Source organism: Carassius auratus, chromosome 26, assembly GCF_003368295.1.
Source record: "Carassius auratus strain Wakin chromosome 26, ASM336829v1, whole genome shotgun sequence".
Classification (NCBI taxonomy): domain Eukaryota; kingdom Metazoa; phylum Chordata; class Actinopteri; order Cypriniformes; family Cyprinidae; genus Carassius; species Carassius auratus.
The window spans coordinates 3638349-3662481 of NC_039268.1; the positions used below are offsets into that span (position 1 = coordinate 3638349).

Genomic DNA, 24133 nt, shown 5'->3' on the forward strand with positions numbered 1-24133 from the left:
CAGTGTGACTCGACAATTTTCACAGTCATGAAAATAAAGAAAACTCTTTGAATGAGAAGGTGTGTCCAAACTTTTGGTCTGTACTGTATATTCAAATAGAAAACAGCTATTTTGAATTGTAATAATATTTCACAATTACATTTTTTAAACACATTTTTAATCAAATAAATGCGACCATGGTGAGAATCAGAGGCTTATTAAAAAAATAAAATAAAAAAAATCGTATTACTCCCCAAATGTTTGAACAGTAGTTTAGGTGAATGAGTTCTGGGGCCAAAATTGACATAAAAGAAGTTTATATTATCTTCTAAAGCTGTATGTTTGTGGGACGAGCTGACTGAAATCTAACTTCTAATTTAACTTCTAATTAATGTCTAAAATCTTAAAGATCACCCCATGGTGTCCTGTGCTTTTGCATGACGTTAGTGCTTCAACCCATCTATAAACACTAAAACAACGATTTTCTGGTGCTGTTTGCGTCATTAACACATTAGTGTATCGATGTCCAGATTTCGCTTAGTTACTGTGCCTTAAATAGGTCCCACGTGGGCTGAGATCGATAGTGTCCTCTTTACCATAGTCAAAGCCATTACCTACTGACCGTCTGTGCCTTCGGGACTAAGTGCGTGTTATGTGACTTTATCTCATTTGCTTTGTGAGTTAAATTTGGTCATCCCTTCTACTTTGCTGTGCCAGATTGGCCTGTTATTCACAAATCAATGCTCAAAAGTTTGGATTTCACATTCCCTTCTGGCTAAACACGGTTGTGGTCCTAGGATAGTGGCAGTCTTGCATTAAACCTTATAGTTTAAGGTCTGCTTATCATTTGCATCATCTAGTGGCAATGGATCGATCTGAATTTGACTTGGCCCGTGTGCGTGTGAGATTTTTTAGCTATTACACTTATTCAACAGGTTTCCGGCATGTACAGCCTTTATCGGTTAGAAAGGTAAGACAAATGTGAGCTAAGTTGTTATTGTGCTGTGTAACTATCTTCATGTTGGTGTTCCCTGGGGTCATTAAACTAATGGATGTTCTTGTAATGAATGTACATTTCTGTCCCTCTGTCTTCATCTTTCTTTCGATTTCTGTCTTTCAGGTGAAGAAGATAAAGACAGAGGCTGTGCCGAGATCTTTTCCTCAGCCTGCTCCCTCCAGTGATCCCGTTTCCAGTTCTTTGACCCATCTTCCAGACAGAAGCCCGGGTGCTAGAGCTCCATTTCCTCCACACTCTCCAGAACGGAGCATCAGCTCCAGCGCTGATGGCATGAACCTGAGCCCTCGGACCGCAAGCCCTGCCAGATCCACAGAGACCTTCAACAGGTCTGTGTCCTTTGTTTTGCATGGATATTTACTGCTGCGTGAACATTATTTTATTTTATGTTATTACAATCCCTATGACTTTTATTTTATTTTATTTTATTTTATTTTATTTTTTATGGCATGCATGCTTACCAAGGCACCAAGGCTCCATTTTTTGGATCCAAAAATACAATAAAGTCAGTAATATTTTGAAATATTATTACAATTAAAAAAACTGTTTTATATATTTTAAAATGTGATTTGTTTCTGTGACGCAAAGCTGAATTTTCAGCATCATTACTCCAGTCTTCAATGTCACACGGTCCTTCAGAAATCATTCTAAAATGATGATTTGGTGTGAAAGAAACATTATTACTATTAACATTTTATTATTATTAATGCAGAAAATTATAAATCTTTTGTAAGATTTTAAATATCTTTACTGTCACTTTTGATGAATTTAATGTGCCCTAGGTGGCATTTTATTTTGAACTGTTCTGTATATACCATGTACTGTCTGTAAAAATGTTTAGCAGCACAACAGTACATAACAATACAAATATAATCATGTTAAATGTTACCTTATCAATAGATTAAACTATTCCTATGTATGCAGGTTAATTGCCTGCTTTACGTTGTATCCTTTATCTTTACTGCAGGTCTAGAAATGCCAAAGAAAGTTAAAAGATTTAAACCAGACAATAATCCTATGAAGTCTAGAAAAGACGAGATCCGCTGCACACGGTTTAACAACATTAAAAACTTTTAAATTCTTATCTGAGCTGCCACAGCCTACTTGTGTGTGGGTTATGTATGCATTTATTTATTATTTTTGATTTTTACTGTACTTATTGTACCAACATTAGCCCTATCCTGATCACAAGACACAGATAAATGGAGAACTGTTCTGAACCGTTCTGAAAAAAGCATTAAGAAATGTAACATTTTAGTATCCTTTTCCCCTTTCACCCTTGTCCCCTTTTGGCTCTGTAATATGTTGTAAACTGAGAGGAAATATGATGCTAGTGACTCATCATCATGAGTTTTTACCATTCAGCTGAAGTTTTTATAGACTCATAAACACAAGACACAAGAAATGTAAATTCTATTACAAAATCAAGTTCAGTAAGATAGCTGTCTTTTTACTGCGCTAAATGTTTTGCAGGGAAAGTGTTTGTATAGGAAAACATCACAGTTTCCTTTTTTTGGGTGAACTTTGCATTTTCTCAGATACTTCAACATGTTCGAAAATGTAGGCACTTTTTTTTTCTTACACAGATGCCACAAGCATGTCAATAAGAACAACTGATGTGAGAGTGTCTGTATACCTGACACACTTATGTAACACAGTCTGGGGTAAATGTCATCTCAAACAGTCCAGCAAACAAGCTAAGTAATATTAAAGGGTGTTTTTATTCATAAGCTTTCAACAAAATTCAATAACTTGCTCCAACTCTGGAATGACTTTCCTTTTCACAGCTGATGCTATCAAACTCAACACCTGGTTCTATAAGACTAATATTATCTTCAATTGAGGAATTTTAGAAGTAGTAACTGCATGAGGATTAGAAAACTGTAATTGTAATATGTCACTTTCCATATGTACTATATGTGGACCTTGCATCTTCCTGTGGGCCCTTGAAAGGAACAGAAATCCTGCAATCTCGCCTTTTTATCGGCTTATACAGCATACTTCTGTGCCTGCTGTAGAGTTACCAGCGTATATACATCTCAAGAATGGATTTAGTGGAAAGTTCTTGTGACGTTTGAACCTGTAGATTAATGCGTTGATTAAACTTTGATCATTAAAATTCTCCTTGATGTAGCGAAGTGGTACTCTTTTTTTCTCCATAATTTCCTGCAGAACAAAAGCTTTGTTGTTCACTCTGGGAGGCTGTGGCTAAGCAGGATTTCCGTTTTTGTAATTCATGACGGCAGTTATTATTTTAATACCCTTGTCAGACTGTGTAACACCACTTAAGAGCTGGAAAAATATTTCCCTTCTACTCCGATTCCCCAAGCAATCTTGCGAAATGTCTTTTTAGGTACGTGCAGTACCCTAATTCTTAGCAGGCTTTACTGTGAAATTTATGCACTTTACATTTTATAACAAGAGGGAAGCACCCTGCACACACACACACACACACACACAAATGGAAAAGAACTTTGTTCAGAAATCATGTGATACATGTGATTTTTGGAGCCAAATGGCCTTGAATTTCTTTTTTGTTGCATTTCGGTGTGAATACCTAAATTCTTTGTATTGCATTTTTGTCTCATCTTTGGTGAAAATTGTTAGTTTGAAGAATGTTTAGACATTTTTTCTACAAATAATGAAATATATTTATTCAGATGTACATTTTCCATGTATTGCTTAGCATTGTTTGTAAAAACTGAATAATCTGATTTGTTTTCACATCTGTATCCTTCAAACTAAATAAATGATTTTACATTCAAAAGTACTTACAGTTAAATAAATAATGTTTCACAAAAAGTGAGAAAAGGTTTCAAATTAAATCGATTACTTATTAATACCTGATGATTGTTCATCATCATTTTGTATATTTTTGACTCAGATGAACGTGTATTTTTTTTTTTAAGAATGTTTCGATATTTTTCGCTCATGACTGCTATCCACATAAAACCATGAAGTATATTATTCGTCTTAATTTTTGTCTCAGAATAACATGTATGTAGTTTAAAGGGTTTAGATATTTTTACTACGAAAAAGGACAAATACGGATTCAAATTGAAGTGTTCATGAACCTGAGGATTACTTGTTTTGTTCATTTATAGTTAATTTATTTATATATTTTTTTAGTGTAGTGTTTCCATTTAACACATTTTATCATTTTTAATTCCATTAGATAGATAATTCTCTTAAAAAGCCAATAAACTGTGATATAGTCCACCTGTGATTACTATATTGGCTGTTGTTTACTGACATTGATGCAGTCCCTCTGGTAGATGTGGACTGTTTTGTTCTAAGTAATGATATTAATCTGAATCTGTGGAACATCCACTCCTGACCTCAACGTGTTTTGTTGGCCGAGCTCCAGCATGTGGAGTGGATACGGTTCTTTCCAGCTGTAGTAATTACTGGAGACAAGTCAAACAAAAGCTCTGAACAGCTGCACTATGTGTGCATTGTTCACCCAACAATAGGCACCCTGAGACCCTCGGACCATGTGCTCTAAAAAACTGAGTTTTGTTTACTCTGGCACATACCACATATGTTTAGATTGAGCTGTTCGGTGAGCCTGACCTCTGTTTTCGTTTTTCTCTTTTCCAGTTTGCAAGAAGATGAAAGACCAATATCTCCTTTCTATATTAGGTAGGACCACTCACAATTTTTCTCACTCTTTCTGCCTTTTTACCTCTTTTGCTGAAAAACATGTTGTTGTGGAGGTGCAAATGACCTTTTTATAATATATTTTCACAATGAAAAAGATCTAGACATTTTATTGTGCAAACAAGGTCTCAGTTTACTCTCTCAGATATTTCACAACAACATTGTGTTCTTGTACATTCAGCGTCAGAAGGTGAATTCATTTAGCACAGCAAATGTCACAAATGTTATTTGCACAAACCATCAGAATAGTACGCACAAATGATCCCTCAAACAACTGAAATCCTCTTAGCGTCACATCAGGGACACGTGCTAATTGTTTCTGGTTGAATTCAGTCTGAGCGAGATGGATCTGGTGGTGAACAGGTCAAAACAAACCTCTACTGAGCTTGTTTTCACGGTTACTTCATGTGTTGAATCATTGCATCAGCTCCGGAAAAGTACCCAGAAGGAATTTTATATATATGTATATACTTTATAACTTGCAATTCTAACTTTATAACTCTCAATTCTGACTGTACATCTCGCAATTCTGACTATATATCTCTCAATTCTGACTTTACAACTCGCGATTCTGACTTTATAACTTGCAATTCTTACTTTACAACTCGCGATTCTGACTTTATAACTTTTATAACTCACGATTCTGACTTTATATCTCGTGATTCTGACTTTACAATTCGCGATTCTGACTTCATATCTCACGATTCTGACTTTACAATTCGCGATTCTGACTTTATAACTCGCAATTCTGACTTAACAACTTGCAATTCTGACTTGATAACTCACAATTCTGACTTTATATCTCGTGATTCTGACTTTACAATTCACGATTCTGACTTCATATCTCACGATTCTGACTTTACAATTAGCGATTCTGACTGTACAATTAGCGATTCTGACTTAACAACTCGCAATTCTGACTTTACAACTCACAATTCTGACTTTATATCTCGGAATTCTGACTTTATAACTCGGAATTCTGACTTTATAACTCGGAATTCTGACTTTACAATTCACGATTCTGTCTTTATATCTCACGATTCTGACTTTATAACTCACAATTCTGACTTTATAACTCACAATTCTGACTTAACAATTCGTGATTCTGACTTTATAACTCACAATTCTGACTATATATCTCGCAATTCTGACTTTATAACTTACAATTCTGACTTTATATCTCGCAATTCTGACTTTACAATTCACAATTCTGACTTTATATCTCACAATTCTGACTTTATAACTCACAATTCTGACTTTTCAACTCACAATTCTGACTTTATATCTCAGAATTCTGACTTTTCAACTCACAATTCTGACTTTATATCTCAGAATTCTGACTTTATGTCTTGGAATTCTGACTTTACAACTCATAATTCTGACTTTATATCTTGCAATTCTTACTTTATAACTCACTATTCTGACTTTATGTCATGGAATTCTGACTTTACAACTCACAATTCTGACTTTATATTTCGCAATTCTGACTTTATAACTCGCAATTCTGACTTTATAACTCACAATTCTGACTTTATATCTCACAATTCTGAATTTATAACTTACAATTCTGACTTTATATCTCGCAATTCTGACTTTACAATTCACAATTCTGACTTTATATCTCAGAATTATGACTTTATAACTCACGATTCTGACTTTATATCTCAGAATTCTGACTTTATGTCTTGGAATTCTGACTTTACAACTCACAATTCTGACTTTATAACTCACAATTCTGACTTTATAACTCGCAATTCTGACTTTATAACTCGCAATTCAGATTTTATAACACACAATTCTGACTTTATAACTCGCTATTCTGACTTAATATCTCGCAATTCTGACTTTACAACTCAATTCTGACTTTACAACTCACAATTCTGACTTTATAACTCGCAATTCTGACTTTATAACTTACAATTCTGACTTTATATCTCGCAATTCTGACTTTACAATTCACAATTCTGACTTTATATCTCAGAATTATGACTTTATAACTCACGATTCTGACTTTATATCTCACAATTCTGACTTTATATCTCACAATTCTGACTTTATAACTCACAATTCTGACTTTACAACTCACAATTCTGACTTTATATCTCAGAATTCTGACTTTATGTCTTGCATTTCTGACTTTACAACTCACAATTCTGACTTTATAACTCGCAATTCTGACTTTATAACTCGCAATTCTGACTTTATATCTTGCAATTCTGACTTTAAAACTCGCAATTCAGATTTTATAACACAATTCTGACTTTATAACTCGCTATTCTGACTTAATATCTCGCAATTCTGACTTTACAACTCAATTCTGACTTTACAACTCACAATTCTGACTTTATAACTCGCAATCCTGACTTTATAACTCGCAGTTGCGTGTTATAAAGTCAGAATTGCAAGATATGAACACAATTCTGAGAAGAAAATCTGAATTGTGAGATAAAAAGGTCGCAATTACCTTCTTTTATTTTTTATTCAGTGGCGGAAATGGGCTTCCATAATACATACATGTAAAGCAAGTAGCAAGTATATCTTTGATTTTGATTCATGTCTTTTTTAATTATAGCTAGTTTGATTCCCTGTTTCGCCGACTGCTGTGAGTGTGAACAAGATTTGGAAGATGACTGTTTGGAAGGACTAGGTTAACAGACTAGTGGTTTTTAGTGCCAGCTTGCACTCAGTCCAGCATTCAGGTCTTGTCATCCTCACCCTTGGAGTGCACCGTATGGCCGCTGCTTTACGTAAGACCGACAAACCTCATCAAATCATCTTTAGTCCTCCGTCTCAACGCATAACTGTTCTCACTGGCCTTTTCTTGATAGCCTTTGATACCATCTATGCTTACATCTACTGAATATTTCTTTTGATACCTCTCGATACAAAGAAAATTGTTTGCTCATGGTGTTTAAATAGTGAGTAGTCAACGGTGAGTGGTTAAGTGGCTCTGACCCTGAAAGCTCTGCTGGTAAGGACACAACTGTTGTGTCTGGACCCTCATCCTATTTCTGGATCTGAAAGATAATTGCGCTGTTTATACTGTGAAGTCATTTTCTGGAACTATCTTTCCAATCTATGAGTATTTAACTTTTTATTTTTATTTTTATGGTAAATTGTATTTTTTTTCTCTGATTTTGATGGTTGTAAAGGTCACTTAAACAAAGATTTTTTTGGCTTCAGTTATCATGATTACAGAGCACAACATGATATTTTACATAAAAAAAATAAAAATTATATATATATATATATATATATATATATATATATATAATATTAATTATTTCCATTAGCACAAAAAGATATTGGAGTAGCTCACTAGAGACACAGACTCAAATGCAATACTCACTTTAGGGGTCCAAAATTGTAGACTAGAAGGAACAGGATTCAGACATTTTCTGTGTTATATTTATGCTAAATTTGGACCCAGGGCATGTTATTTGCTGTGTTATTTGTGATACTAATGCAATCCTAGAACAGTTAGCAAGTCTTTTGATTTCATTTTCCTTTCACAACAAATTAAAACACATTGAGTTGACTAGAAGATTGAACCATAATGGATGAAAATATATGGTAAAGGTAAAGGGCCAATTCTCAATATTAATTGCTTATTAACATGCATATTACTAGCGTATTTGCTGTTTATTAGTGCTTGCAAACCACATAATGCCTTATTCTGTTTGACCATATTTTAGATCCCTTAATCCACCCCATACTGTCCCTAAACTTAAAACTTACCTTACTATTAGCAGCAAATTAGGAATTTATTGAGGCAAAATTTGTAGTTAATAGTTAGTTAATAGTGAGAATTGGTCCCTAAACTTAAGTGTGACCATATATATATATAAAATTATACTAAAAACTCTGGTTATGCGTTTCTCATTGGATACAATTGGATGCAACTGATCTTAACCTTAACAATTCAGTATAATCTCTCTTCTTTATGTTTTTCTCATTCTTAAGTTCACAGATCTTTCCCGGACACTGCAGACCTGAATTAACGAAGTAAGAAATTATACAGAGCCATATATAGGGCAATTAAATTATTTAAATAAATGATTAGTCTTCTTCCAATCTTCTGTATAGCCAGAAGACTTCCATTGTTCATGTAATTAAAGCAATCATCGTTTGACCGTTGACATGTCTTTATCTCTCTCTCTCCAGTTTTCTGGAGAAGACCATTCGCTCAGCGGTCGAGCAACACCTCTTCAACTCGCACATGCACGCAGGTCAGAGTTCAGAGGGCTTGGGGTCGACTGCCCACTCTTCATCTCCTGTGACGACGGCCCGAGAGAGGAGGAGACATCTACGAGAACAAGAGGAGAACTTCAGGTAAGGAGCAGGTTTCTCCTGAAATAAAGCTATACTCTGGCTATCTTTACTCTGGTGCAACTGTAGCCAAATGGCATGATAGCTTGCCTGTGCAACCAGTTAACCAGCTCATTACAGAATGTCCAGTGAACTTGTACTCAGTGTTTCACGTTTCCTGGTTGCTCAAGATGTTTTTCCAATCATCAGAAACAGTTTCATCCACTTACGTTGACATCTGTGATGCCGATCTCCACAGCGACTCATGCAATAATTAGCAATTCTTTTGAAGTCATTGAGTGTGATCTGAATAAACATGAACGGCAGAGAAACACACTGAATTGACTAGAATAACTATATTTACACTCGTATTCAAAACTTTTTAAATGCTTTTTTTAAGCAAGGATGAATTAAATTGATCAAAAGTTACAGTAAAGACATCTATGATGTTGGAAGATTTAAATGCTGTTCTTTTCTTCTTCTATTTATCAGAGAATCCTTAAATATAACATAGTTTGTACAAAAAATATTTAGCAGCGCAGCTGTTTTGAACATTGATAATATAATTAATAAGTTACATTTACCCTGTATGTTTATTGAAAATATTTTAATACTAAAACATTTCTTTTTGTGCACATTTTGGTGTGTTCTCAACCAACAAAGATGTCCAACTTTCTGCAGCTTGCACTGGGGGTTATAGATATCAGATAATTGCAGAAAATCTTAAAATTGGTGAATGTCTGCAGACCAGCCAGTCTGGCTAAACTATTGTATATTGACATATCACTAATTGTAACCTAGCAAAACTATTTAGTTAATCCTATATTATTACAGTGATTTGATAAAACGTGGATTAGTAATGATCCATTTCAGCTTGGGTCATGGCTTGCTGGCTGGATCTGTGAGCGATCTAACTAATCCTGTTGACAGGAACTCTGAGCAAACTATCCACAGAGACACGGAAAACATTAGATTAGTGGCTCAGCAGTTGTGCTGTGTGACACACACTGATCCAACTCCAGAGACAGATGTAAATAAACAGATGAGGTATCACCTCGACAGCTTCAGTTCTACTCCGCTCTTAAGAGTTGACCCCTTGAGTAAAGGGCAAGCACAGAACGTCACGTGTTCATTCTGTGGTGACTGAAAGCAACCTGTGTCTTTCTCAGGGTCGAGGGTGATAAAGAGAACGTCCCGTCTCTGGGTGTGAGGGTCACAGAGGAGGGTGACAGGCATCTGCTGCTGTTGCCACACGAGGCTCAGAGAAACAGGACGCCCAAACACAGTCCCACACTAACTGAGCACTCAGAGAAGCAAGACGCCCCCACCGTAAGTCTGCTTTTTAGACTTATCTGATGGCCTTCTCTTTTTCTTCCTACAAGCATCACTATTACTATTGCTCATACTAAGTGGTATTAGATTACTAAGAGATTTCAACAAAGCCAGCTTCAACTTGTCCGGAAATGTTTATGCTACAGAAATGAAGTAATATGCATACAATTTTTGTATGGTGGACCAAAGAAATTCAATATGTAACGTGTAACAAGGACACCGTAAAATAAAAGCGTTTCTGATCAATTCTAGGTCACAGTACCTAATTCATACACTTATTAACTTCTGACCCTAAAAATAAATATTATAAATATATATATATAAATTTATATAATATATAAATATTCATTAGGTAACACTGTGTATAATAAGGTAAATTGTTATCATTAGTCAATACATTCAGTACAGTATCATGATCTTTTCATTTGTTAATGTAGGTTCAGGTTAATTTGCCATGTTATCATGTTTGTTAATGTACTTTTAAACATGCATCATTTATAAAAAATGTATTTGTTTATGGAATTAACCAATATTAATGAATTCTAGTTCACAATGCATTAACTAACGATAAAACGATTTAGAAATGTATTGGCTATGATTCTAAAAAAAAGTATGTTTTGGGTAACACTTTATAAGATACATTTGTATTATTATTCAATGTGTTCGGTACAGTATCATGAATTTACAAGCATCAACTTTTTACAGCATTTGTGAAAGTTCATGTTAATTTACAATGTTATTACAATTACAATGCTATTTATTTATTTGTTTTTGGGACCGAACAATGCAAGTCAATTGGTCCAGTGTTGTTTTGACCCCCACTGACTTTCATTATTTGGACAAAAACAGTTCTTCAAAATACTTTCTTGTGTGCCTCACAAAAGTCATACAGGTTTGGAATCATTTTCTTGAATTATTATTTTTTGGGTGAACTATTCCTTTTATACTCTCGATGTCAATGGCAACAGAATATCATCAAGAACAACAAACACCCCATGAATGAATACATGGTAGTAAGCAGTGACAGGAACAGCTAATTATCTTAATCTTAATCTAAATCCTTGTTTATGGGAGACAGCACATACTGCATCTCTGTGGAAAATCAGAGGTAAATTGCAGGGCTTGCTTTTATCGGAAGAGTGTCTTGACGAGGAGCTCTCGCTGACTCATGTTTATGCTGTTCGGTGCGTGTTTGGATTCTGGATTCACTTCAGCAGGTCAGACCACAGTGTTTAAAGCGTTTGTTGGCACACCACAGTGACGTGCATTAGACACCATTACAGATGTTTTGGTAACGTCTCGGTTTTACTAAAACATCTCTTGGGCAACTTGTGGTCGACCAATATGGGTTTTTAATGGCAGATGACCAATATAATGAGATATATAGTTTGTAATGTAAACAAAAATTATTATTATTATTATTTTTTTATATGTAACTTAGAGTTAACTTAAAATTAAAGCAAACATGTTACATTTTAAATGCTTAGAAATTCTGAAGTGTACATTTTTTGTTTTTAAATCTACATGTCATTAAAACTCATTTTTCTCCTAGATTTTAGAATTAAAACATTGGGCCCTGCTGTATATTGTTGAATTTAAGCGAACATTATATTTACTTAAAATTCACTTTATTGCCTATAGACCATTGCATAGACTACTGGCTGGTTACATTGTATATCACTCTGATTGCTGTAAACTTGCAACCTAGGTAATAGGATAGGACCTTCACACACTATTTTTACCTTGCTGTTCTGAAAAAAGTTTATTTCTTTATCCTTCTATTAGCATATTAAGAAGATACACGTGTTGTTTTTCTTTTAAATCTAGCCCATGGAATGCCAAGGACCTGATAGAAATTGCACGGCATCAGCTGAATACAGGTATTTAGGCCTTTTAAATTAATTATCTGCGATTCTGGAGGAAGCAGAACAGATACTCTTATTCCTAAACACCAGAAGAATGAATGTAAGAGTACAGTAGATCTGTGAGGGTCAACTCTTGTGCTGTTTCTGGTTGTGTGTAGCACCTACAGCTCTGCACATTGTATTCTGAAGGACATCAGCATTTGAAACTGTGTTTAAAAACTGCTGTGCATTGTTAGCATGAATAGTTTTGTGATTCTTTTATAACATCACTAAAGGATTCTCTTGTTTTCAGGAGGAACCATCAAAAGGGCAATAGCTTGCATTCTGTTCAGGTAAGTTTAGTTCAGTTTCTTTTTCCTGTATCACATTTATCGCCCTCATCTTATTTTCTTTCCTGCTTTGTATATGTTGTGTTCTGTTCTAACATTTCAGTGACAGATTTACTGTGACAAGTTCTTGTAATCAAAGCCTTGTTTATTTTTTATAAAATGTAAAAAATGTAGATTAACAACATACGTAGTTGAGTCTGGAGTGATTTATTTCAAATGAGAGGACACCTGCAGGAAAGGACACCAAATAGACAGATATGATACCGTCGAAATAAGCTAGAGATCACACAATTCAGTTTCCTTTCTCTTCAATATCCAAAGACGTTTGTAATGTTCTCCTAAAAACATACAGACTTAGGAATATTGGTTTTGTTAAGCCCAGCTTGATCCGCGTTCATTGTGATGTCACACACATGTTGAATCAGTGTGTCACTGCGAGTCATGCGTGAGATCTCACTCCTTCAGAACATGATGTACCCAGATGTGACACGTATGCAGTGCATTGAGGTATAAGAGCTCCTCACGTATTTGATAGTGGCAGCTGATTAGAGTCTTCTTTTTTTTCATGCACATCTTTTAAATGTATTATTTCTCCTCCAACTAACTTTCAACAAAAACGTTGCTTCTCGGCTTTTCATAGCCCTCAGTTTAAGTTTCTAGACCAGATTACTGCTGTTTTGGCATGTCTGGATATGATGAGATTCCTAGATTGAAATGTTTATATCCATAATAACTCAAATCTCATCAGTAATCAGCAATATAATCTCATTAGTTGTCACCTCTTTAATCACGACGTGAACAGGTGATGACAAGAAGATTATCTGATGAATTGTTTACTGTTGATTGCCCTTGATTGGAGAGATTTTAGGCAATGTTTTTCTGGGCCAAACATCATGTGAAAGCTGCAAATCTACTAAAAGCCTGTTGATCTAAGTCAACTGACTTCCATCATTTAATGTTGTTTACGTCATAGTTTCAGCAAAAGCATGCAGACGTTGTATATACATTAAGTTTACGTTCCTGTTGTAAACACAATCTTGTTTTAAGCAGTTGGACTGCGAGTTAACTGATGTTTAATTTTGATGAGTGTGTGTTTATGCCGTTTCTTATCTGTTCTTGTAGTAATAAAATCACATCTCTTGTCAGGTTTTCAAGGGCATTTTGCACAGCCATGTGCACCACTGTAAACAGCACAAAGTCCTGTTCCCAAGGTTCGGATTGACACAATATCAGCAGTGTTGCAATTATAGACCAAGATGAGCACGTTCTGAAAATCACAACGCCCTAAATAGCATGTCTGCAATGGCACACGTGTGTTTCAAATCCAGTTGCAATAGCATGAGTAAGCCCCATCTGCCGTAATATATCAGTAAACAGGACTTTCAGTCATGCAGCCAGTAATGCGGACCATGTAGTGAGGAAAAGGCCCCCCTTTGCTCCAAAAATAGACCTCGTCCCACGCCCCCAGAGCCGGAAGTGTGTGTTTGTTGCACATTTATCTGGATTGCATCTGTCTGCACCCATACTGCCCCTCCTGCGTGATTGTTCAATATTAAAAGAGAGGGAAGAGTTTCGGAAATGCTAAAGTGAGGAAGCGGGGAAGGCATTTCTGCCTGCAATCTGTCTGCGTGCTTTGCGTGCTCTGAATGTTCCCTCTCTCTCTCTGGGACACACAGAGAAAGGGAGGGGTTAAGAGAGAGAGAAAAGAACATACAATTAGCCACACCTACCCTGAAATGAAGGTGGGCGGGGTTTGAGCAGGGCAGGCAGCCAATCAGCAGGCAGGGGTTGTCCCGCAGCGCCGCCCCCTGCCTCCTCCCAGCCTGTAAGTAGATGGGGGCTGGCGCAGGCAAGGGTATTGCTCAACTTAAGAAGCGCACTGCCCCCACTCTGGTGTAGTTGGTGTTTATGCTTCATTCTTTTCTCTGCTAGACGCCTGCCATGAAGATCCAGGAGGTTCTTAGTGCCGCAGAGCCGTGTGACGACGTCCCCCGACTGGACCTGTCTACTCTGACAGACGACAGTAACTGGGCAGGTCAGTGTTGTTGTTTTTTTTATTTTTTTTATGGTCTCTGTCTCTCTCTGTATATGGGCGGCAGCTGCAAGTCTGCCTTGCCCACATTGTGTCCTCATGCAGTGGATCTTATTAAGTCATTTAACAGAGGAAGAGGATTAGAAGCAGTCTGCAAGCTTTTTTCCTCCTCGTGTTCTGCATACACTGTTATGTTTAGTCTAGAGAGGCTTATTTTGCCATGCTAGCGATGCATTTTTTTTTTCTCTGCATGTTTGTCGTGAATATTGAGGTTGGAGCTACAGCTTGGTGGTGCTTCAAAGCCCTGCGATGTCCCTTGAGAATTTGGACTCGGATGCCTCTGGGATTTATTGAGTTAGCACTGGATTCATCTGTGGTTCTTGCAGTTGTATGTTTTTCCCCCTCCCCACACTTCCCCTTTAGCCATAATCCTGTGTTTGTAAACACTAGACAGGCTACTGATCGCATATTTGTGCTTTTTTTGTTTATTCATCATATTCTTTAAGATAAAAAGAGTAATTAGATTTTAATGCATAACTTATTTTATAAATATAGAATATATTATGAGAAAAAAATATATATATGTGTATAGATTAATAAATATATATTATAGTAATAATGAATACATTTTTTTAAAATATTTATTTAATTTAAATGCCTGAGGGTGTTTGTGTGTGTGTGTGTGTGTGTGTGTATATATATATATATATATATAGAGAGAGAGAGAGAGAGAGAGACAAAGTTTTTATAATGATTTAATTTTTAGATTGCAAAAATATGTGTATGTGTATAGTTTTTTTTTATTTTACATTTCAATTTTACATTTTACTTTAATGATAAATGAATATAGATTGTGGCACACACAGAGAAAACATTAATTTATATATAGAATTTAAATTAATTTTAGTGTATAGATTAATACAATTAGATTACAGCACTCTTTTTTCTTGCTCATTTTGCTTTGCTTTTTTAACATTAATATTAATATTAAGATTGGTGTATAACACCATGTTTATCCAGATGCATCTGAATAAAATGGATCTTATCATTGATTTGATGAATTTTCACAGCAGTTGTATTTCAGTCAAGTTTAGGATTCACAGCATTTGTCATCTTCCGTGTTGGGACTAGAAACAAGCAGACGTTTAGCTTTACAAGGGAAGGGCCTCAGAATGAGAAGTGAAACAGGAGGAAGTTTAAATCCAAGCGTCTGGGAGCTGTTGCTATCTGCCTGTCACGTCTCAGCCTTTAAAACTGGTCTTGCTATGTACAATAGTCTCCCTTCCTGTTTCCTCTTTAGTTCGTGCAGCATGTGCCAGTTGTAGACTTGAACAAACATGCGCAAACACACCCCTTTTCACCATGACCTTGGAATATTTGTAGTGTACAGTCTACCTGTTTAAGAAGGTCTAGTGCGGATACGCCCAACGCATGGCATATAGCGTGTGGAGCAGCCCTGCTGAGAGGGTTGCCATGTTGATTCACAGTCACCCTTTACTTTAATGTAGTGCTTAATATTGTGGTCACAGCCTTGGCAGAGTCGCTATACTGTAGCATGGACTTGCTCTATGGCACCCTCTTTACACAGAGCTTTACACAGCTGCGTAGATAATAGACATATCTTGCTTGACATTTACACTGAGATGGTCGAAACGTCGCCCTGTGGCTTTGCAAGGTCCTCACAGAGACATTCCTGGGAGTGCGACGTGAGCGACGTGAGATATTTCCTCTAGGCTCTGTGTTTATAAATGGTTTTGGCGAGTTTCTAAGGTTTTTTTTCCACATTGCATTTTTGTTTGGAATATGTATTGTGTACAGTGCTATACTAGTGAATAAAACAGAATACAGATTTTTTTTCTTATATATATATATAATTTTAAGGCCATTCATTGTGATTTTTGCATAGATATGCACAGATTTTTGCAATAATGTTTGGTATGCTATGTTATAGATAAAATGATGAAAAATGTGAGTACAAATAAATAAGCTGCTTCATTTTGAGGTGCATTTTTCCAGTTTTTATGCTGCATATCCCAGCGATTTAGTTTGTTATGATAAATAGAATGACTTCAGATGAACATGATAAAAAAAGAAACAATATTTATTTTGAAAAGTGCTACACAAATCTGTAATTTGAATAGTTTTGCACAAATCCTAGCAATGATGTTTGTTGTGCTTAGTGGAACAATTTAATTATGAATGAAAACGATGAAAAAGATAGCTTTGGTGCAATATTTATTGTGAAAAGCACTTTCGGGAAAATAAATTGACTTATTTAGGGGGTAGTCAAAATGCCGTAGTGCATTTTTACCTAGTTATATCTCACAAATCACAGAAATTTAGTTAGTTAAGCTCAGAAAAACAAAAGATAATTTTAGAAGAGCATTTTGAGGATAATCAGTAATTTGAAAAGTTTGCACGTAACATAACTATATTCGACAAATCCTAGCAATATATTGATTATGCTGCTTAATCATGCTTAATCACAGATATCATGATGAAATATATCAGCTTTATGTGTGGTAGAAAGATTTATCCAGATGAAAGCTTTAAAGAAAAGGCTGTGTGCATGTTACATACTACAAATTGTGGCAGTTAAGTTTATAATGCTAAGCGGAACAAAAACACAGATGAAAAGTATAAATAATTATACAAGCTAAAATGTTTTTGGAAGCATTTGGTTGGTTAAAAGGAGCTCATGCGACTGTAAAATACAGTTGCACTAAAAGCAAACTGTTGCTCCAGTTCATGGGAGTGGTCAAATGAGCGTTCAGGACTGTATGTAATGTTGAGCTGCCAGACCTTTGTCCCACTGCGACCGGTGCCAAGAGGCAGCGGTTTGCCCAAATGTTTGTCAGCTGTGATTTCCACAATCTTATATCTCACTCATGTCTCATTCTCTTGAGTAAAACCTTTTCCTTTGCCTGTTATCTCAATTGCCTCTCTTTCCTTCTGTCTTTCAGATTCTCACTTCTTTAGTGCCCCTTTCCTTGACTTTAAAATCCTTTTAAAATCAAGTCACTATGAGGGTAAGGGCTGATATTTGCTTTTGTTAACAACTTGTTATCCATGAGCCCCATCTCTCACCAGTGACCTTTAAATGCTGCATGGAAATCCCATAAAACACCCCAAACTGGCATGTACCCACCTAGCATCTAACAACCTGAGGAGAGGCATAGTAATATGTGCCTTTATTTATCTCTGCAATGGCCTACTGAGACTTTTAATGAGTCTTTTAGTGAAAGGCCATCTTGTACCACATGCTTGGATGTATTGTGCCGGCTCAACAAAATGGCTCCAAATGCTCCATTAGGGAGAGGTCCACCTGACCCATTAGCTTCTCAAGCATGACTGTAACAAGCACATGACACGGTACAAAACGTGCAAAGAAGCTGTGGGAATTCAGGCTCTACCAAATTGTTGCACAGCATTTTGTAAAGCATGTTGTGTTTGAGTGAGTATGCAAGAACTTTGACTGCAAAGATTCATTCTTCTCTTCAAACAAATTACAAATCTATTGTATTTTCTCATCAAGTTCCATAAACTTCTGACGTGCAACGTAATGTTCTTTTAGAGCTCAGTTGGTACATCAATGAAAAAAGCTGTTATAGTAGGCACAAACACATTGTTTTATTGTCTTTCCTAATTAAAATTGCCTTGTGCAAACATATCAACTTTATAACAACAGATAAGATCGAGTTTGATCCTTCATGCATGCCAGTTCCACAGGTCAGTTTGCAGTCTGAGTTTATCGCAACATTCTTCTGGATACATCATTAAATTGTCCTGACCTTTCTTTACGGTCACAGCATCTGCATAATAAATAAATGAGTAATGAGTAATAACCTGTAGTGGACAAAACTTAATCTTCAGAACACTTTGTCAGAGTTTCATTTAATAGTCTACAATGAAAAGTACACATGTACTGGACATTTAACTAAGGATTTGGTCAACTACTATTTATCAAAAATAAAAACAGCTGTATGGCAATTTTTTTGCGCCCTCAAGGATGCCAGAAATAGCATCAAGGTCAATAGAGTATCAGCTTAGTTAAAATTTAATATGTCAACAAAGACTTAACAGTTGGTTTGCTTGCCTGGTCCGAACTCGAGTTCGATTGCTCCCCCTGCCCCTGCTGGACTGCATTCATATTATTTTATTTGCGTCCGAACCACGGTTCGTTTGTGTTATCAAGCTAGCAGCTGTTTATCCTGTTGCTTAGTAATGGTGGCGCAGGAGAAGGCGGCAAATGCATAACATTGCTCTCTACACTTTTATATATTTATGTTTTTGTTTCTTTTATTTACAAAGCTTCGGTACATAACGGCACTTACATCTGTCCTATGAATGTACTACAAATGATCTAAAGAACACTGAAGGCGAACATAAATTAGATATATCTCTCTCTGTTTGCAGCGCGTCAGGCACACTCATCAGGAAAGTGAGTGGAACACTCACACAAACTAATTTTTATTAAATAATAGGTCTTTAATAGCGGTTAACGTTGTGATTTGGTACGATTGCGTTCACATCAGCAGCGTACCGTACCAGAGTTAGCATGAACCGTACACCAGACCACCGTTTTTAAATGGACTCAGGTGGGGGTCGTGGTTGTGCACCTGAGTTCGGAAAAACAGTGTTCACATCATCCAAACGAACTGAACTCTGACGTCAGTCGAACCTAAAATTGCACACCAAAAGTGCTAGTGTGAAAGCACCCTAAATCTTGTGGATGTCTTGTTGCCAATTTTTCCCTGTTTGGCTTGCTACTTACTGGGTGACTTGCTAAAATCCAGACACACTGCTTTTGGTATTTTCCTCCATATTAACACACGCATGTTTGTGTGTTGGCAGAACCAGTCCCGGCCTACTCGTCATGGCAAAGGGAGAGTATGGATCGCGAAGAAGCTCATCTGTCACCTCACGCCGGTGGCAAGCTGATTCGCCAGCTCCTGGAGGAGGACAGCGACCCAATGGTCTCACCGCGATTCTACGCTTATGGAGATGGCCAGCAGTATCTGGATGACACTGAGGTTCCTCCATCTCCACCCAATGCCCACTCCTTTGTCAGGTAAAACCACAAACTCTCATCCGGTCTGGAAGATTGAATAGAGTATGGTTTTTTAGAGGGTGATATTAATGATGTTCTCCATTCAGTAGGCGGAGAAGTTCATCATTAGGCTCCTGTGACGATGACCGGGAGGAGCTCTCTTCAGCCCAGCTTTCAAAGCGTATCCACGTACTCAAGAAGAAGATCAGGAGGTTTGAGGATAAGTTTGAGGAAGAGCATAAATACAGGGTGAGCCTTTGAGATATATCTGATTGCATGACCCACTTTCAAGTCTGTTGCGAGGACTAAACAATCTACAATGACTGCACAGTCAATGAAGCAGTCTACTACATTTTCTGTATACTATATATACACCATTGCAAAATGTATTTAGCTGGATTTGCTACAGATACTGAGTTTAGTGTTTTCTCTACAGCCTTCACACGGCGACAAAGCCGGCAATCCAGAGGTTCTGCGTTGGATGAATGAACTGGCCAAGTTGCGCAAAGATTTAAAAGGTATGAATGAAATTCCTCTTGCAAGGGCGATGGTTACCATTATGAAAGTGATTTGAATCACATAAGCCATGCTAATCCAACCTGCATATTATTTTGTTTGAACAAAATGTCTCTGATGTCATTTCTCACTAACCTTTGTGGATTGGGCCTACCAGGAAAACAACCCCTGATCTAATCTGCTTGGCTCATGGCTTGCAAAGTTCTTATAAACAAGTGGCTCCATGTTCTGGCTTCACAGATCACAAGTTGCAAAAGTCAGAAGAGGATTTGACGCCCATTCCCCGCCAGCGCAGCAACACTCTTCCCAAGAGCTTTGGATCTCAGCTGGAGAAGAAACCCACTGAGACCAAAGCCCCCAAACCCCCTGTGGAGAGCACGCTTGAGGCAGTCATGAACAAACTGCAGGAGAAACGCAAGGAGGCTGGTCGACCTGAAGACATTAAGGTGCGGTTTCAAAGATTTTTGTTCTCCATTTGACCATTTTTATTATAAACAAATGCATGAATCTTTCAAATGCCATCCTTTGTTCTTCTTTAGGACATGACCCGTGAGCAGATAGGAGCAGAAAAAGTGGCCCTTCAGAAAGCTCTATTATATTATGAGAGCATCCATGGGAGACCAGTGAGTATGCAATTTGTTTAAAAAGATTCTGTTCACCTTCTGAAGGTTAAGAACTTAAGTCAAGGTTGATTTCAATGTCACTCTTTCTGTCATCCTTTGTAGATCACCAAGAATGAGAGGCAAGGCATGAAGCCTCTATATGATCGGTACAGACTCATCAAACAGATCCTCTGCAGAGCATCTGCTATTCCAGTCATTGTAAGTTGAGATTTTTTTTTTGCTTTCCCTTTCCGTTGTATCCTTGTCTTCCATTTCAGTTTCCCCATTTCCTGGAGAAATTCTTCAAGTAGGAGTTTATATACAGCAGATGTGTCCAGTCCTGCTTCTGGAGAGCCACTATCCTTCAGAGTTTAGCTCCAGTCTTAATCAAACACACCTGGACTGGCCAGGTCTTCAGGATTACTTGAAAACTTCCAGGCAAGTGTTTTGGGATAGTTTGGAGCCAAACTCTGCAGGACATTGGCCCTCAAGGAGTAGAACTGAACACCCCTGGTTCACCTAGTGAGATACATGCAAAAGATAGGCAACTTTATTATTCTGCCTTCTAAGATAAATTTCTTTGGCCATATTTGAGCCAGCACCCTCAAAAAAGTTAACCGTGTTTTTACTACAAATAAAAGAAAACAGTGGTTTATACAGTTAACCATGGGAACCACAAATTAACCATAGTTTTTCTAGACTAATCATAGTTAAACGCTGGTTTTTGTTGTAAAATAGTAATAGTAAAAACATGTTTACTGCACTTTTACTATAGTAAAACCAGTTAGTTTTAGAAGGGCAAGATGACCGAATAAGCGAGATAAATTTCATTCAGTATTATAAAGTATTAATAAAAAAAAAAAATTGGTTCTTTTACCTAATTCTTGTGCATACTATGTATATTCTTATTTGAGTGTGGTCAGCTTAGCAACATGCTAACATAGGCTATTGAAGCCTATCGAGTTTGCTGCCTATGTAGAGTGTACTAAATTGGTCACATCCATGACAGAGTTGCTGCCCATGTAGGAAAGGAAGTTTTGGGAAAAAAAGCTAATACTTATCCGAGCCATGTTAGCAGACATGCAAAAGCTCGTGTTATAGTAATAAAGGCCACTAAACGCAAAATGGATATTACCATTATATAACACTTGAAAGCCTGATTATATTTGGTTGAACTTCTGTGTGCACTCATAAATTGTATTTTAGCTGTAGCCTCTCCATTGTTTAGTTAATAATATGCTGCTCCAGGTGAATTTTTGATTAGCATCAGTTTGGGTTCTCAATTTAGCTGACCCATATGCCCTAAAACTGAGGTACTCAATCCTGGTCCTGGAGAACCCCAAACACTGGGGTTAGATGTTTTCTAATCAAGCACACCTGACTCAACCCAATCACCTCATTAGTAAATACTCCAAGACCTCAAATGTGTGTTTCAGATAAAAGTGAACTTGCAGTGTTGGAGGGTCTCCATGACCAGGATTGGCAAAAACTGCCCTAAAACGTAGGTCTTCAATAGTGCTGGAGATCCACTGTCCTGCTATCCACTAAGTGTAGTTCCAACCTGCTCCAACACACCTTCCTGGTCATCAAGTCATCCCGAAAACCTTGATTAACTTGTTCTGGTGTGTTTGATTAGAGCTGAAGCTAAACCTTGTAGAACAGGGTCTCCAGGAGCAGGGTTCAAGACCTCTGCCCTAAAACAATTTCTTCAGATTTCAAGGTTTATGTAACATAAACCTTATAGTTCAGTAGAGGTCCTGCCCTGAGTGGGCTGATGTGTAGTTTACCGGGTTGTAATGTAACTATTAACACCACCACAGGGCTCGCCTTCCAGCAAGCGCAGAGGCCCCCTGCTGCAGCCCATTATCGAGGGTGTACCGGCCCTATTCTTCAGCGACACCAAGGTGAAGAGCTGTTACTGCTCAACCAACCAGTGATTCGGCTGACCCACCTCCTTCCCCTCACTAGTTTCCTCATTAACCTAATCATGAATAAGTAACTGCATGGGAGTGCTATGAGATTCGACTCCTGCTGATTCCATTGCCTTTTGATCACACCCCTCTTGGGTTTTGTATTAAAGAAAAACTTGAATCAGTAATTCAGTGCACTAAATGCTCCAGTTGGAATGAATATAATTTACTGCACTGCTGGAGCACTGATGCTTTTCATTTGTACTAACACTCATCACGACAGAAGCTTGATACCAATGAGACTTGCCTTCTAAATTAATGTTACGCTTGATACTGCTGTCATGCTAGTATAAACTCTTGAAGTTTAGCTGCTGTTGAGCTAACCAGCACCATCTGTTCTTTTCCAGGAGGAGGAGGATGGCTCGGACGATGACAACGACACCACGACAGAGTTCACGGTCACGGTTAAGCCGGAACTGAGCATGCTGGGACTTCTCGACCAGCTGGATGAGGACACAGATGGTTTCATCTCACCTGTTGATGAACTCTCACCATCCAAGAACACCACTGACATGAGATTGTCCAATTTGCATGCTGCGCCCATGTAAGTGTAAGACTTAGAGACAAAATCCCATGTCTTAGGGCACTGACACACAAGATAATGCTCGAACAGAGTGTTGCATAGGAATATGCCAGCTTTTTGAAAAACACCAAAAAAGCAAATATTTGCAGTGCATTATCGCTCTACGTTACTTGTGGGATATTTTTCACAACACTCGCATGAAGAAAAGCATTGGTTTTTCCTGATACAACCGGACACTTCAGTATACTCTTTGCTAATTGGCTTGCGCGACAACACATCGCGCAAATTTCCCATGGAAGATGCAGTTGACACAAATATTATGTGTTTGTGGCAATTGTGTTGCCCAATTCATATCTTTGCATTGACTTTGTATGTAATCTACTCGTGCAAATAATTACATTCGCTTTTAGTGTACACACACCATAATGACCAGGTCTCTTTAAAAAAAAAAAACTAACCTGGGGTGTGTTTCCCAAAAGCATCGTTAGCTAACTATGATCATGAGTTCTATTGAACTCTATTGGTAACAACGGAACTTGCGACCATAGTTGTTTTTGGGAAACGCACCCCTTGGCTGTTCCCAAAAAGCATTGTAAACCCAAGTAGATTGTAGAGACCATTGGTGCCAATGGATTCTACAATCCGTTTATGCTTAAGATGACTTGTTTGGAAAAGCAGCCCTGGTAAAATAAAGGTGTAAATTGTTTCCAACCTTTGGATGTACGATGCAACATAACTTTTCCTAACCTTTTGAATTTGCAGTGTTATGAAAGAATGATGAAAGAATCCTAAAACTTTCTATTCCTTCCTAAAACAAACAGGCAAGAACTCGTAGAGCAACTCCAGGAAGCCCGTGAAGAAAAGAAAAGAATCCGCAAAAACCTCCGTGATTTTGAGGATCAGTTCTTCAAACAGAACGGCAGGTAACGAAAACTTCCTCAATAATACGCAT

General features: G+C 37.3%; 1 protein-coding gene across 1 annotated transcript in view; it reads left to right on the forward strand.

The window, feature by feature from the left end:
* Positions 1-24133, forward strand: part of LOC113043949 (protein FAM13A-like) — a 42002-nt gene that overhangs the window by 16497 nt on the left and 1372 nt on the right. The window contains exons 8-24 of the mRNA XM_026203502.1: positions 1100-1323; positions 4595-4636; positions 8618-8659; positions 8819-8986; positions 10132-10311; positions 12452-12491; positions 14421-14523; positions 17484-17549; positions 19375-19591; positions 19678-19819; positions 20007-20088; positions 20327-20532; positions 20626-20709; positions 20812-20907; positions 22509-22592; positions 23006-23202; positions 24003-24104. Coding sequence (XP_026059287.1) covers positions 1100-1323; positions 4595-4636; positions 8618-8659; positions 8819-8986; positions 10132-10311; positions 12452-12491; positions 14421-14523; positions 17484-17549; positions 19375-19591; positions 19678-19819; positions 20007-20088; positions 20327-20532; positions 20626-20709; positions 20812-20907; positions 22509-22592; positions 23006-23202; positions 24003-24104 — 2075 coding nt within the window. The remainder of the gene's footprint in view (positions 1-1099; positions 1324-4594; positions 4637-8617; positions 8660-8818; positions 8987-10131; positions 10312-12451; positions 12492-14420; positions 14524-17483; positions 17550-19374; positions 19592-19677; positions 19820-20006; positions 20089-20326; positions 20533-20625; positions 20710-20811; positions 20908-22508; positions 22593-23005; positions 23203-24002; positions 24105-24133) is intronic.